This window comes from Topomyia yanbarensis, chromosome 2, assembly GCF_030247195.1.
Source record: "Topomyia yanbarensis strain Yona2022 chromosome 2, ASM3024719v1, whole genome shotgun sequence".
NCBI lineage: Eukaryota > Metazoa > Arthropoda > Insecta > Diptera > Culicidae > Topomyia > Topomyia yanbarensis.
In genome coordinates this window covers 324,338,282-324,352,570 of record NC_080671.1, presented here as the reverse complement: position 1 = coordinate 324,352,570, position 14,289 = coordinate 324,338,282, and the positions used below count along the sequence as shown (strand labels likewise).

General features: G+C 40.3%; 1 protein-coding gene across 9 annotated transcripts in view; it reads left to right on the top strand.

Moving 5' to 3' along the window:
- LOC131683774 (RING finger protein 44-like) overlaps positions 1–14,289 on the top strand; it is an 85,847-nt gene that overhangs the window by 38,613 nt on the left and 32,945 nt on the right. For 8 of the 9 annotated variants that reach the window (XM_058966050.1, XM_058966058.1, XM_058966057.1 and 5 more), the window contains one exon: positions 11,454–12,635. In XM_058966050.1, coding sequence (XP_058822033.1) covers positions 12,463–12,635 — 173 coding nt within the window. In that variant the 5' untranslated portion in view covers positions 11,454–12,462. Of the gene's footprint in view, positions 1–10,712; positions 11,293–11,453; positions 12,636–14,289 lie in introns of those variants that run through there. The other variant, XM_058966052.1, reaches the window with a different exon arrangement.

Sequence of the window (14,289 nt, the reverse complement as noted above, 5' to 3'; positions counted from 1 at the left end):
GCTCAGAGCTGTACGCGGAAAAGTCCACTGCATATAAGGCCTTCCGGGAAGACGGGTTACCCGCTAGCTATCAACAGTACGCGTCGTTAGAAAGGCGAATGAAGAGTCTAATGAAAGCCAAAAAACGCAGTTATTGGCGCCGGTTCGTCGACGGGTTAACGAGAGAAACAGCGATGAGCACTCTTTGGGGTACGGCTCGACGTATGCGTAACCGTAATAGTACCAACGAGAACGTGGAATATTCAAACCGTTGGATATTCGCTTTCGCCAAGAAGATCTGTCCGGACTCTGTCCCGGTACAGAAAACGTGCCGCGCCGCGTCTCCTCACGATACCGCGAACGAAACACCGTTTTCAATGGTGGAGTTCTCACTTGCTCTCTTATCGTGCAACAATAACGCCCCAGGGTTAGACAGAATCAAATTCAACTTGCTGAAGAATCTGCCTGACACTGCAAAAAGGCGCTTGTTGAATTTATTTAACAAGTTTCTTGAGGGTAACATTGTCCCTTATGAATGGAGGCAAGTGAAGGTCATCGCCATCCAAAAACCAGGAAAACCAGGCTCCGACCACAACTCGTATCGGCCGATTGCAATGCTGTCCTGTATTCGGAAGTTGTTCGAGAAAATGATCTTGTTTCGCCTCGACAATTGGGTTGAAGCAAATGGCTTACTGTCAGATACACAATTTGGCTTCCGCAAAGGCAAAGGGACGAACGATTGCCTTGCGTTGCTTTCTACAGAAATCCAAATGGCCTATGCTAACAAAGAGCAGATGGCATCAGTCTTCTTGGATATTAAGGTGGCTTTTGACTCAGTTTCTATCAACATTCTGTCAGAGAAGCTGCACCAGCATGGTCTTTCACCAATTTTAAATAACTTTTTGCTAAACCTGTTGTCTGAAAAGCACATGCACTTTTCGCATGACGATTTAACAACATCGCGATTTAGCTACATGGGTCTTCCCCAGGGCTCATGTCTAAGTCCCCTGCTCTACAATTTTTACGTGAATGACATTGACGATTGTCTTGCCAATTCATGCACGCTAAGGCAACTTGCAGACGACGGGGTGGTCTCTGTTACAGGGCCCAAAGCTGCCGACTTGCAAGGACCATTACAAAATACCTTGGACAATTTGTCTGCTTGGGCTCTTCAGCTGGGTATTGAGTTCTCCACGGAGAAAACTGAGTTGGTTGTTTTTTCTAGGAAGCGTGAGCCGGCGCAACTCCAGCTTCTATTAATGGGTGCAACGATCAACCAGGTTTTCACATTTAAATATCTCGGGGTCTGGTTCGACTCCAAAGGTACCTGGGGATGTCACATTAGGTATCTGAAACAGAAATGCCAACAAAGGATCAATTTTCTCCGAACAATAACTGGAACATGGTGGGGTGCTCACCCAGGAGACCTGATCAGGTTGTACCAAACAACGATATTGTCGGTGATGGAGTACGGGTGTTTCTGTTTCCGCTCCGCTGCGAACATACACTTCATCAAACTGGAGAGAATCCAGTATCGTTGCTTGCGCATTGCCTTGGGTTGCATGCACTCGACCCATACGATGAGTCTCGAAGTGCTGGCGGGCGTTCTTCCGCTAAAAAATCGATTTTGGGAACTCTCATATCGATTGCTCATCCGATGCGACATTCTGAACCCGTTGGTGATTGAAAACTTCGAGAGGCTCGTCGAGCTTAATTCTCAAACCCGTTTTATGTCCTTGTACTTCGACTACATGGCACAGAGCATCAATCCTTCTTCGTACAATCCCAACCGTGTCCGTTTCCTAGATACTTCTGATTCTACTGTATTCTTCGACACATCCATGAAGGAAGAGATTCGTGGAATCCCGGACCATATACGCCCGCAGGTGATCCCCAATATATTTTATAATAAATTCCGAGAAGTCGACTGCGACAAAATGTTTTACACTGACGGATCAAATCTCGATGGGTCCACTGGCTTCGGTATCTTCAACAATACTATCACCGCTTCATTCAAGCTCAATGATCCCGCTTCAGTTTACGTCGCAGAGTTAGCTGCAATTCAGTACACCCTTGGGATCATCGACACTCTGCCCACAGATCACTACTTCATCGTTTCGGACAGCCTCAGCTCTATCGAGGCTCTTCGTGCGGTGAAGCCTAAAAAGCAACTCCCGTATTTTCTGGGGATGATACAGGAGTCCTTGTGTACGTTATCTGAAAAATCTTATCAGATTACCTTTGTTTGGGTCCCCTCTCATTGTTCTATCCCGGGCAATGAAAAGGCCGACTCATTAGCAAAGGCGGGCGCATTAAATGGTGACATATACGAAAGACCAATCTGCTTCAACGAATTTTTTAGTATTTGTCGTCAGAGGACGCTCAACAGTTGGCAAACCTCGTGGAGCAACGGGGAACTTGGACGATGGCTACATTCGATTATCCCAAAGGTATCAACGAAGCCTTGGTTCGGGGGGATGGATGTGGGTCGGGATTTTATTCGCGTAATGTCCCGACTTATGTCCAATCACTACACCATGGATGCGCATTTGCGGCGTATTGGGCTTGCGGAGAGTAGTCTGTGCGCTTGTGACGAGGGCTATCACGACATCGAACACGTTGTCTGGGTATGCGCCGGGTATTGTGACGCCAGGTCTCAGTTAAAGGAATCCCTTCGGGCCCGAGGTAGACCACCCAATGTACCAGTCCGAGATATGCTGGCAACTCGTGATTTCCCCTATATGTCCCTTATTTATACCTTCATAAAAACGATAAATATCCCAATTTAGCCCCTCTCTTTTATTTCTCGTTTTTAGAGTTTCCTCCTGCCTTGTGGAACCGATCAGCTCCAGAGTGCCACTTTGTAACCGCCGTCGCCCTTACCACTACGCCTGCATAGAAGGAAAGTGAAGCGAGAGCGACTCGAGGTCCGATGACTTTTGAAGGATTCCCCGCGGGTCCGAAGAATACCATCCGCCAATCCGGTACTCAACGACTTACTAGACTGAGGCGCAAATTTGCTTCGCTGATCCCCCTTCCCCCCCCCCCCCCCCCCGTTCGAGCGAAAGTTGCAAGTTTTGCTCTTCTTTCCCTGTCTCTCCCCTGTCCTTGATACAGCTGCTGCTACACTGATGCGGAAATAAGCCACCCTCTGAATATCTTGACCAAGCATAAGTTTTAGTTAAAAAATTCAAATTAGTATTCTGTATTCCTAGTTTTAAGATAGCTATAATTTTTACTCTTTATTGAAACTCTTGTCCTCCATTTTGTAAATAGAATTGAATCCCTAGTTTTAAGATTTCTGTGAAATTTCTCATAAATTTGTTCCCCCTTTTGTGTACTAAACTACATTGTTAGTTTTACGATAACCGTAAAATATTTCGTAAAATACTATTACTCCCTCTCTTGTATATCAAAGTGAATCCCTTGTTTTAAATTTTTTCATAAAAAAAAAATCTTTTGGCCCTCTCTTGTATATTGAATCTTATTTCTAGTCTTAAGATAGCTGTAATTTTTTTTTCCTTTGTAAAAAAAAATATTTCAACATTGTAACCTCCTAGTTTTAAGATATCCAAAATGTAAAAACAAAAGCATTTGGCACCGCCAAGCTAACGCATTTGTGCCTATCAAATAAACGAAATGAATAAATAAGTGTAAATACAAACAATTCAAAAAAAATGAAAATCGGATGAGTAGTTTTTGCGAAATCACGTTCACCGCAACGGTACTTTTCAAAAAACTTAGTTCCGATATAATTGCGTTTAATTTTGTTGTGTTCACCTTATTCGCGAAAGAACCAGCGCGCTGCGAACCGGCTATACTTTGAAATCTAGTTCTCCGACCTGGATAAAATTTCGCACAGATATTTTCAAAAGTGTGTGAATATTCAATAATTTTCATTCGATTTTTTGAGTTCCAACTTTGTATATAACCCCTTAATGATGAAGGTGAAAACTTCTTGATTTTTTAGTGCATGAGCTAAATAATTTCATTTTGCTATTTTAAAAATCGAACGTTGCTTTTATTATAAATTCAAAAAAAAAATCAGATGGAAAGGGGGAATAATTCCTTGGTATTAGAAACAGGGGTTCAAGTTAACGGGAGATCAACGGCATCGATTACAGACTCGGGCGGTCTTCGTCAGATGAGTTGCGCGTGTGATGTTTGTGCTGCAAATTCCACGTTTGTTAACATTTTCGACAGAGATGTTTCGTGTCACTTGCATCAAACCATCAAGGATGTACGATATATGTGGAAGAGGACACTTCTGAGAATGATAATAAAAATAAAAGGGGCAGGTAAATCTATATATAGATGGTTTTTAGGAAACTACATACGAGGGACATATAGAGGAGATCGCGGTTTGCCAGTACATCCCGCATCGGGACATTGGATGACCTTACTCGGGCCTGAAGGTAATTTAATAGTTGAGATCTGGCGGAACAATGCACGGCGCATGTTTATGCGATTGGCTCAGTTTTCTCCTTGGAGAATTCGATACCCAGCTGGAGGGCCCAAGTAGGCAAATTGTCCAAGACATCTTGCAATGGTCCTTGCAAATCGACAGTTTTGGGATTTGTAATGGATACCTACGATAGGATCCGCCAGCTCTGTCCCCTGTTTTTGAACCAATTCTGAACCAGCTCGTGATTGGACGAAAGTGACATAGGCAAACCTTCGGCTTGGAAACTAAAAGTACCAAAGGGCTGCTTGGACGTGTTGTCATATTGTGATATCAAACATAAAACGACGATTGTTAACTGTGTTGATTTTTTTGTTTTCTCGAGATACCGCTTTCTTTCTATAACATCCGTCTGTAATTATGAAGTGCAGGCATTATTTGGCAGACGAAATCAAAGATATTATCCAGAACTGAAGTTCCCGAGAGATCCGGTAGCGCAGTTATCGTGGATTCTGTTCTGTGTGCGGAATAATGCGGAAATGCCTCTTTTCGAAATCAACAGGCTATGTAGCGAAAGTATGAAAATATTTGGAACTTCATGTAAAAATTGTCTTTGTTCCAGTACCGAGTAAATTGGAAGTACTGAGCAAACAGGGAGAAAGTTATCCCGGAAGTCGCTTCTTGTTCTTCCTTTGGTACTATCGATACAGTTGAATTTTACAGTTTTCAACTGAATCGATCATAGGTGTAAATAGGAGCGTGTATTTTTTACTGCTGTTTTCTCCGAAACGATCACATGTAGTACTGGAACAAACCTATACATTGCTCCAAAACAAAAATTAAGCCTTGCAGAAAAGTAGTTTTAGAATATTCAAAATAAATCCGAACAGAGAAGATTATTCTTGTGACAGAGGTTGCTTGTCTCAGAAAGCAACTTACAAAAATGAAGAGACATGAAGATATTTTTCGTAATGTCCAACAACGAATATATATTATTTTGTTTTGCTGTATTCCGATGGAAAAAACGTTATGATCGTTTAAATGCGGATATAAAGACTAAATCTTTGATTTTTCCAGAAGCATGAAATTGGTACATAATATAGAATATTTTAATCAGAACCATACTAGCGCATCAGCGAGTGTCAAAGGGCTCTCCGAGCTATGGGAATATCATACTGGCATTTTAGAGAGTCCGAAAACGCCCAGCGAACAATGAGAATATCAGACTAGTGCTCTCAAGAGTTTGAGATTACCCTACGAGCTATGGGAACAAAATGCTTGCGCCAGAGAGAATCTGAGAGCGCCCTGCGAGCAATGGGAATATCATACTAGCGCCCCATAGACCCATACTAACACCCTAGAGAGTTTGAAATCGGCCTGGGGCTATGAGAATATTAAACTAGCGCCCTAGTAAGTTTTGGAGTGCCATGCGAGCTATGGGAATATCGTACTGGCGCCCCAGAGAATCCGAGAGCGCACTGCGAACTATAGGAATATTAGACTAACGCCCCAAAGAAGCTGTGAGCGCCCTGCGAACTATGAAAATATCGAACTACCGCCTGAAGAGTTCGGGCGCGCCCTGCGAGCTATTGGAATATCATACTGACGCTCGAGAGAATCTGAGAGCGCCCTGCGAGCTATGGGAATACCATACTAGCTCCCCATACAGTTATACTAGCGCCCTAGAGAGCTATGAGAATATCGAACTAGCACCCTAGTGAGTTTGAGAGTGTTTATGCTAGCGCTCCAGAAAATTCGCGAGCGCCCTGCAAACTAAGAGAATATCGAACTAGCGCCCAAGAGAGTTCGAGAGCGTCCTGCGAGCTATGGGAATATCATGTTGGCGCTCGAGACAATCTGAGAGCGCCTCGCGAGCTATGTTAATATTTTATTAGCGCCCCATAGTCATACTAGCGCCCTATAAAGCTTGAAATCGATCTGCGAGCTATGAGAATATTATACTAGCGCCCCAGCGACCAAGGATGCGCTCTCCGAGTATCATATGGCGCCCCAGAGAGTCCGAAAGCGAGCTATGGGAATATCATACCTGCGCCAGAGAGAATCTGAGAGCGCCCTGCGGACGATGAGAGTTTCATAATATCCTAGAGAGTTTGAGAGCGCCCTGCGAGGAATATCATGCTGGTGCTCAAGGGATTCTGAGAGCGCCCTGCGAGCTCTGTGAATATCATACTAGCGCCCTGAAGAGCTTGAGAGCGCCTTGTGAGCTATGATATTATATATCATACTGGGGCCCTAGCGAGTATGAAATCATTCTCCGAGCTATGGGAATATCATACTGGCACCCCAGAGAATCTGAAAGCTCCCTACGAACTATGGGAATGTCAGATTAGCGCCCTGCGAGCTATGGAAATATCATACTGGTGCCAGAGCGATGGGAATATAAGGCTACCCTAGAGAATTTGAGAGCGCCCAGCGTGCTATGGGAATATTATGCTGGCGCTCTAGAGAATCTGAGCGCCCTGCGAGCTTTGAAAATGATAAACTAGTGCCCCTGCGAGTCTGAGAGCGCCCTGTGAGCTGTGAAAAGCACCCCAGCGAGTGCGGAAGCGCTCTCCGAGCTATGGGAATATTATACTAGCGCTCCAGAGAATCTTAGAGCGCCCTACGAACTATGAGAATATTAGGCTAGCGCCCTAGCAAGTTTGAGAGCGCCTTGCGAATTATGTGAATATCGTAAAAGCGCTCGAGAGAATCTAAGAGCGCCCTGCAATCTATTAGAATATTAGACTAGCGCCCCAGAGAATTTGTAAGCGCCCGGCAAATTAAGATAACATATTAGAGAGTTTTGTGAATATCATACTAGCACCCTGAAGAGCTTGAGAGCGCCCTGAGAGCTTTGAAAATGACAAACAAGTGCCCCTGCGAGTCTGAGAGCACCCTGCGAGCTATCGGAATATCATACTAGCGTCCTATGAGTTTTGCAAATATCATATTGGCGCCCCAGAGGGTGTGGAAGCGCCCTGCAAGCGATGGGAACATCAGACTATCGTCCGAGAGAATCTGAGAGCGCCTTGCGTGACTTGTAAGTATCAAACTAATGTTGAAACGCTCTGCGAGGTGTGGGAATATCATACTAGTGCTTTTAAATATCTGAGAGTATCCTATGAGCATATCATACCAGTGCCCCATACAGTCTGGGATCGCCATGTGAGTTATGAAAATATCATACTAGCGCGGCAGGGAGTTTGACAATACCCTACGAGTTTGAATAGATTCACAAAATTCCAATTAGCTGGGATCATTAAATTTGCCTTCCAGAATAATAAGGCCAACGGAATTTTTTTTTTTTGGCTCAAAAAAATTTTTTTTTCGGTTCCAGGAGCTGGTTAGTCGCCGACTAACCGTGACTAACCGCAACTACAGCACTGTATAATTCTAAGTACCATTTAAAATCAAAATGCATTTAACAAAAATTTTGCTCCTTCAAAAACAATTAATTCGTGTAATTATGCTCTTTTTAAAAGTTATTCGCGTTACCCCATCAAAAAATGTCAAAAATTTAATGTTTATCGTTTTAAAGACGTAAAAGCAACTTTTTGCGTGTATTTGGATCCTGGAGACGCTTTCAATAAAAAGTTTTCCTAACAAGAACTTTTGACATTTTTTTATAATTCTTACTATTTGCTGTCAAAAAAACAATTTTCTTTTTGAATATGATTCTAAACGCCATTTTAAATCTAAATGCTCTTGAAAAATTTTCTAAAATGTAGTAGTTCTCGAGATATTTATACTTTTGTTTTAACAACACAATTATTTTGTTTTATTACGACCTTTTCATAAGTTAGTCGCGTTTCTCCATCAACAATAATAGGTTTTTCAAAAGGCCCGTAAACTTTCCTGCAACTTTCTCTTTCCAATTTTTTCAGCAGAATCAAAATGTATTTAAAAACAGCCATTCAAAAATATTTTGTTCATTCTGTGGTCCAATTCAAAAGGAGCTAGTTTTTCCAAAGGTGAAACTTGTTTGGTCGAGAGGTTGTTTTGATGTGCTCCGATTTGAATGAAAATTTCAGCGTTTGTTTGTGCATATGCGAAATGGACTTAGGTCAAACATTAAATTCTTACTTTAAGTGGAAGTGGAGTACGACGCGCATTGGAAATTTGCCCGAAGAAATGGGTCGAAATTTTAATATCACTCTAACTTTATTATAACTTGATGTAATTTAATTCAGTTTAGTTTTTTTGAAAAGGTTTTGGAAATGGTTGAAAATAGGATGCAGGACTGGCGATCAACAGGTACATTGAAAATGTTCCATATTTTACGATAAAAATGGCATTTTAAAATAAAAACATTTTAGCTCTTTGCAATAACTTAATTGAGGGTTGGTTTGTATGGATGAATCTTAGAGCAAACTATAAACTATATAAGCTATAGGAGTTGGCGGTAAAACATGATGATGAGTTACGTTCTATCAAAGACAATCCGGTAGACTTGGGCGCAATACCCAACTCCTACTTAGCAGATGGCAAAGAACTCTTCACATTTCCTTTCGATCACGTCCATATGGGCCTGCACAGTCCTAGTTTTCCGTTCAAAGTTTATAACTGATTCGCTCCAGAATACCTATCCGTCTTTCAAATTCATTGCTTTCGTTTCTCTTAGTTTTGAATTCGCCAAAAATAGCCAACAAAATCGATACAATAGAGGGATTCCATGAGAAACCGGCCGACCGCAAAATATGACCATTGTCGATTCGAACGAAACTTTGCAGGTGTGTTCGCTGTATGAATCTCCATGATATTCTCTGGCAATTGGAATATTTTGATACAAGAGTAATTTTTCAAAAAGGCGTAAGCGTTTCTACGTGCATGAATTTCAAATGAAAGCAACCAAAATATATTTCAACCATAGGGTCTGTTGATTAAACTATATAGCTGAATCATATGTTGGTTGTTTTCATGTAATTTTAAAATGTTTCACAATATCACCTTGATGTCAAAGAGAAAGTTGCAGGAAAGTTTACGGGCCTTTTGAAAAACCTATTATTGTTGATGGAGAAACGCGACTAACTTATGAAAAGGTCGTAATAAAACAAAATAATTGTGTTGTTAAAACAAAAGTTAAAATATCTCGAGAACTACTACATTTTAGAAAATTTTTGTTAAGAGCATTTCGATTTAAAATGGCGTTTAGAATCATATTCAAAAAGAAAATTGTATTTTTGACTGCAAATGGTAAGAATTATAAAAATATGTCAAAAGTTGTTGTTAGGAAAACTTTTTTATTGAAAGCTTCTCCAGGATTCAAATACACTAAAAAAGTTGCTTTTACGTCTTTAAAACGATAAACATTAAATTTTTGACATTTTTTGATGGGGTAACGCGAATAACTTTTAAAAAGAGCATAATTACACGAATTAATTGTTTTTGAAGGAGCAAAATTTCAAATATCTCGAAAACTATCGCATTTTGGAAGATTTTTGTTAAATGCATTTTGATTTTAAATGGTGCTTAGAATTATATTCTGTAATAGAATTACAATTTTGTATGTCTATTAGTATGAAATTTAAAAACATGTACGAAGTTATTGTTAGGAAAACTTTTTTACCTATTTTTCTCCATCATGCAATCACAATCAAAATGTTTCTTTTCTCTTTAGGTTTTTGGTAACAAAATATAAAAAATTAAAAAAATGGGTTCTTTCGCAATTTAAATTTTTATCATAAATTTTTATTTTTTTGAAAAATGACGCGACATTTTTTTTCAGTGTATATTTTTTTCAGACAGAAGTATTCATTTCCTGTAACTCGTTCTCAGATAGTTTTGCTGTATAAAATACAGTAATCGAACAAAAAAAATTTGAAATTCATACACGTAGAAACGTTTACGCCCTTTCGAAAAGTTGCTCTTGAGTCAAAATAATCTTATTACCTGTGGAAAATATTTAGTCTTGCATGACGGTGAAACGTGTAAAGTTTCATTGGAATCTAAGATGGTCGGTCACGATTTTAAAGATTTTCGGATGGATCTTCGTGGAATTCCTCAATAGATACATAGTGATTTAAAAAATGAAAATCATTATAATTGCCTGGCACGGCGACGTTCAAATTGCTAATATAATCATAGCTTCATCCACTGGTCACGACATTTGAAGAATACGTTATTCAATACATAAGTAGTCTAGGAAAAATAGATATCATCGATATTTAAAACATAATTTTTTGAGCTTTGTTAAATTCAATAAATGTCGTTTAGAAAGGTTGGATTTGATTATCAGTAGTTTATTTTACTTCAAATCCACGGTTAATCGAGTCTGACCTGTATTTTGAAAATCAATTTTGATGCTATAGTACGTACGCTATACGCAAGTGTTCCTATTATCGAGGTATGTCTGTATTAGGATGCGATGCTTGAATCAACTGATGCTTTAATGCTAATGCGAGGAAACATTCCTATACAGTGCAGTGAAAACACTGCACTGCACTAACTGTAAAACACCCCTTCTATAGAAAAGTGCTCGTTGCCGCACAAAACCGTATAACGATGTGTTATTGTTTTCAAACAAATCCTTGCCTCAATACCGAGTACTTGGAACGCTACATGGAAGTGGTACCGGGCAGCAACGCCAAAAGCATGACGCATGTGCATAAACTACTAGCCGCAGTGCGCAATAGCGAGTCCGCTGCCTTTTGAGTTCCCAGCATAAAACTTCACATTTCATGGCAACCGTAGAGCTGGGTAGGACGCGAACGGATATAGATGCAGCGGATACTCACTCCCGCTTCTTTCTACATAAGCCAGCTGTTTTAACCAAGCGAGTCTTATTTATTTGACCATGTTCTATTTACGCTCTTGTTGATAAACAGTTCAAAGTATTAACGTTGTTTGTGTACGGGCAGTTGAGCTAAGAAAAGCACGAACAAAAGAAAACATAAAATTAACTTTTTAAGGTTACCATCGTACCGTTTTCTTACATAATGCTTACCAGAGAAACTTACGGCACAACAGACACATTGCAAATCGAAATCGAAAGTTCAACATACATATAGTGAAATTAACTGTTTCCCATTTTTTTTTCTCTTCGTCTTTTTCTCCTGGTTTTTCTCTGCAGACATTCGCCCAACGTTACCCCGAATACTATGGTCTAGTGCAAATGTATATCGATTTGTGAGACAGACAGTGTGAAGCAATACCAACGGCACCGTAAGTCTTGACGTGCTCTGACCACCAGAAAGCCAGAAACAGCATTTTCGGACTTCAAACCGGAAACGGATTCAACTTTATGCGCCAAGTTTACGTCGCCATCATAGCGCTTTGAGACGTCATCATTTCACGCCATCGGGCGAAGTTAGCATAACGCATCATTGAAAAATAGGAAAGAAACAAACGAATCTACATTTTACTCTTCGTATCGCTAATGAACTACACGCTTTTCTCTTCGATCGAGGTTCCTCTCCCTTTTGTCGCTGATAGTTTATTACGTGTTTCCTTCGAATTTTTCTCTATTGTGATTGTTCAAATCGGTAGTGTATGCGAACAGTAACGCCATACATATATATGTGTAGCAGCTATTTGACGTGATAGTGGTAATAAAAGTATACATAACCCCCCTTGAACTGTTGGCTTACCACATGAATGAATTAGGAGCCCGTATGTCGACGGAGCGTAATCAAATCGTGTTGTGAATCATATCACGCAAATGTGTGTGATCCATTCGTAGGCCTTTTTAATAGGACAAAGTATTACGTACAAACAGAACAGACAATAATTGTGATATGCATTAAAGTCTTGGCGTGCTGTTGTGGAACGAACATAAACATCATCGACAACGTGCAAATGAATGCCAAGTGAAGAATAAACAGAAACAATAATCAAAAAAGCTCGGTAAATAAACATTCAAACACAGTGAGAAAGAAAAATCAGATCGTAGAAACCCTCGCCATTCAGTGGGTGGCGACGCGCGACGACGGGACCCGTGCCAGAGTCGTTCGAAGAAAAATCCCACAGTACCACAAGAAGCGAAACAAAGACGGACTGCTAGCACGGTGTGCCTGCTGGTGGTGGTAGTGTGATATTAAAGTGCAATATAGCGACAGCAGAACAGCTCAACGAACCGAACCATGAATCCAGGCCATTCGGGAACGTCAAGGCGACCCTATTCACGGGGAGCCGCCCCAAGGAATCGTTCCCGTATGCCGTTCTCGCCTCATCATTCACATCATTCCAATCGCAACCATGGCGGTCACAGTCAGTCATGGTACAACAAGGACATGGAGAATAGTTTCAATTACGGGTGAGTGTTGCACCATAGCGCCTAGCCGCACGGGGAGCTTGCTCCTAATCTCGCTGCGGTTGTTCGTAGTCCTAGAGCTCTCCATACAGTAGGTAGATTAATCTGGATAGGAATGAAGAGACTTGTATGAAAGGATGGAAGAAATCATATTTCAGGGGTAGCCGCCAGCATGTTTCAGGGATCCACAGAGGGACACAAGAATCGTAAATATAATAAATCCATCTGCATATTCAATGTTTGAAAGTGCTATGTTTACAGGCGGATAAAAAAAGTGATGCAAAATTAGAAGTACCAGTTTCGATCAAATTTTGCTGTCATATTTCTTGAATTTTACGATGGAAAAAGTGACCTACTTTATGCTCGACCGTGCGTTCACATCAATGACACGTGTCTCATATTGAGTTGAGAAAATCGGTGTTTTTTTGTTGAATCAAATCAGTATCACTTAACATAGTTTGGGCAAGCTGAGCCAATACAGCACTGTACATAGGGATTATTTCATAATGCCGTCGAAAGCACCATGATAACACCTATAACTTTTTGTTAAAATATGTTAGTGAAATTCACGTACCATCGTCATGTTACCTGATTTATAAAACTAAGATAAAAATTTATCGACTTTCTATACAAATATTAATTTTATAGGGATATGTTTCATTAAATTTCATTTCATAGTGTAGTTCAAGTACTTTATACTAAACTTTTTGAGATTCGGTTCAAACTGTTTGCGCTGAACTATGGCGCGTTGCTCAAAACAAAATACCTAACTAAACAAAATCAAGTTACATCGGTCTCCAAAGTATGGTTTCTTCCTTGCATGTGTGTCATTAGTATAAGCTACAATAATCCTACGAAACTCTTGAAACGTAAGGCTTTAATCCACTAGTTTCAAAGTGCATTTCACCAGTGACGATTTTCCAGAGCCTCCCTCCAAACCAGCAAACTCTAATATACCAGTTCTGTTCACACAGTGGTTTTGTTTTACGTTGTGTTAGTGTAAAATGCTAATGGCTAAGCTTGGCGTTGATATATTGGAATATGGAGTTAAACAAAAAAACTAAGCGCAACACATTTTACTACTTATATGAATGCATCCTAGTACTTGTTTTGATATGGAATATTCCTACATCCGTGTTACCATGTTTCCTTTGTGTAGTTTGGATCCACTTGTGCAGCCGATTTCTCTATTGATATTCTACACTTCAAGTGGGCAATTTGGTGCCAGCTTAGTATTCTATAAAATCACATAAGTTTACGCATTTTGTTTGTACTTCATAGAAAAGTAACCCACTTTTTCCACATCTCACTACGCCTCACCCCTCATGGTTAAAAAAACAGTTTTAGCCCGCCTGGCACGGATGGTGACTTACATTTACGGTTTTTACCATTCACCTATACCCATCAATACATGTCGCGTTATATGTTGCATCTTTAGACTGTTTACCCCGCAATTATCCGCAGATCATTTGATCTAAATAGTAACGTGAATTGTTTGCGTGATTCTAAAATAGGGAACCGTGTTGGCTTGGTCCTTCATTATTGTAAACCATTTCTCTGTTTTTCAATCTTTCTTTTCGTGATGTTTTTAATATAGTTTTGGCGTTGATTTCAGATAGTGCTCACAAATGTATCTAGTTGTTTTAAGTTAAACAAG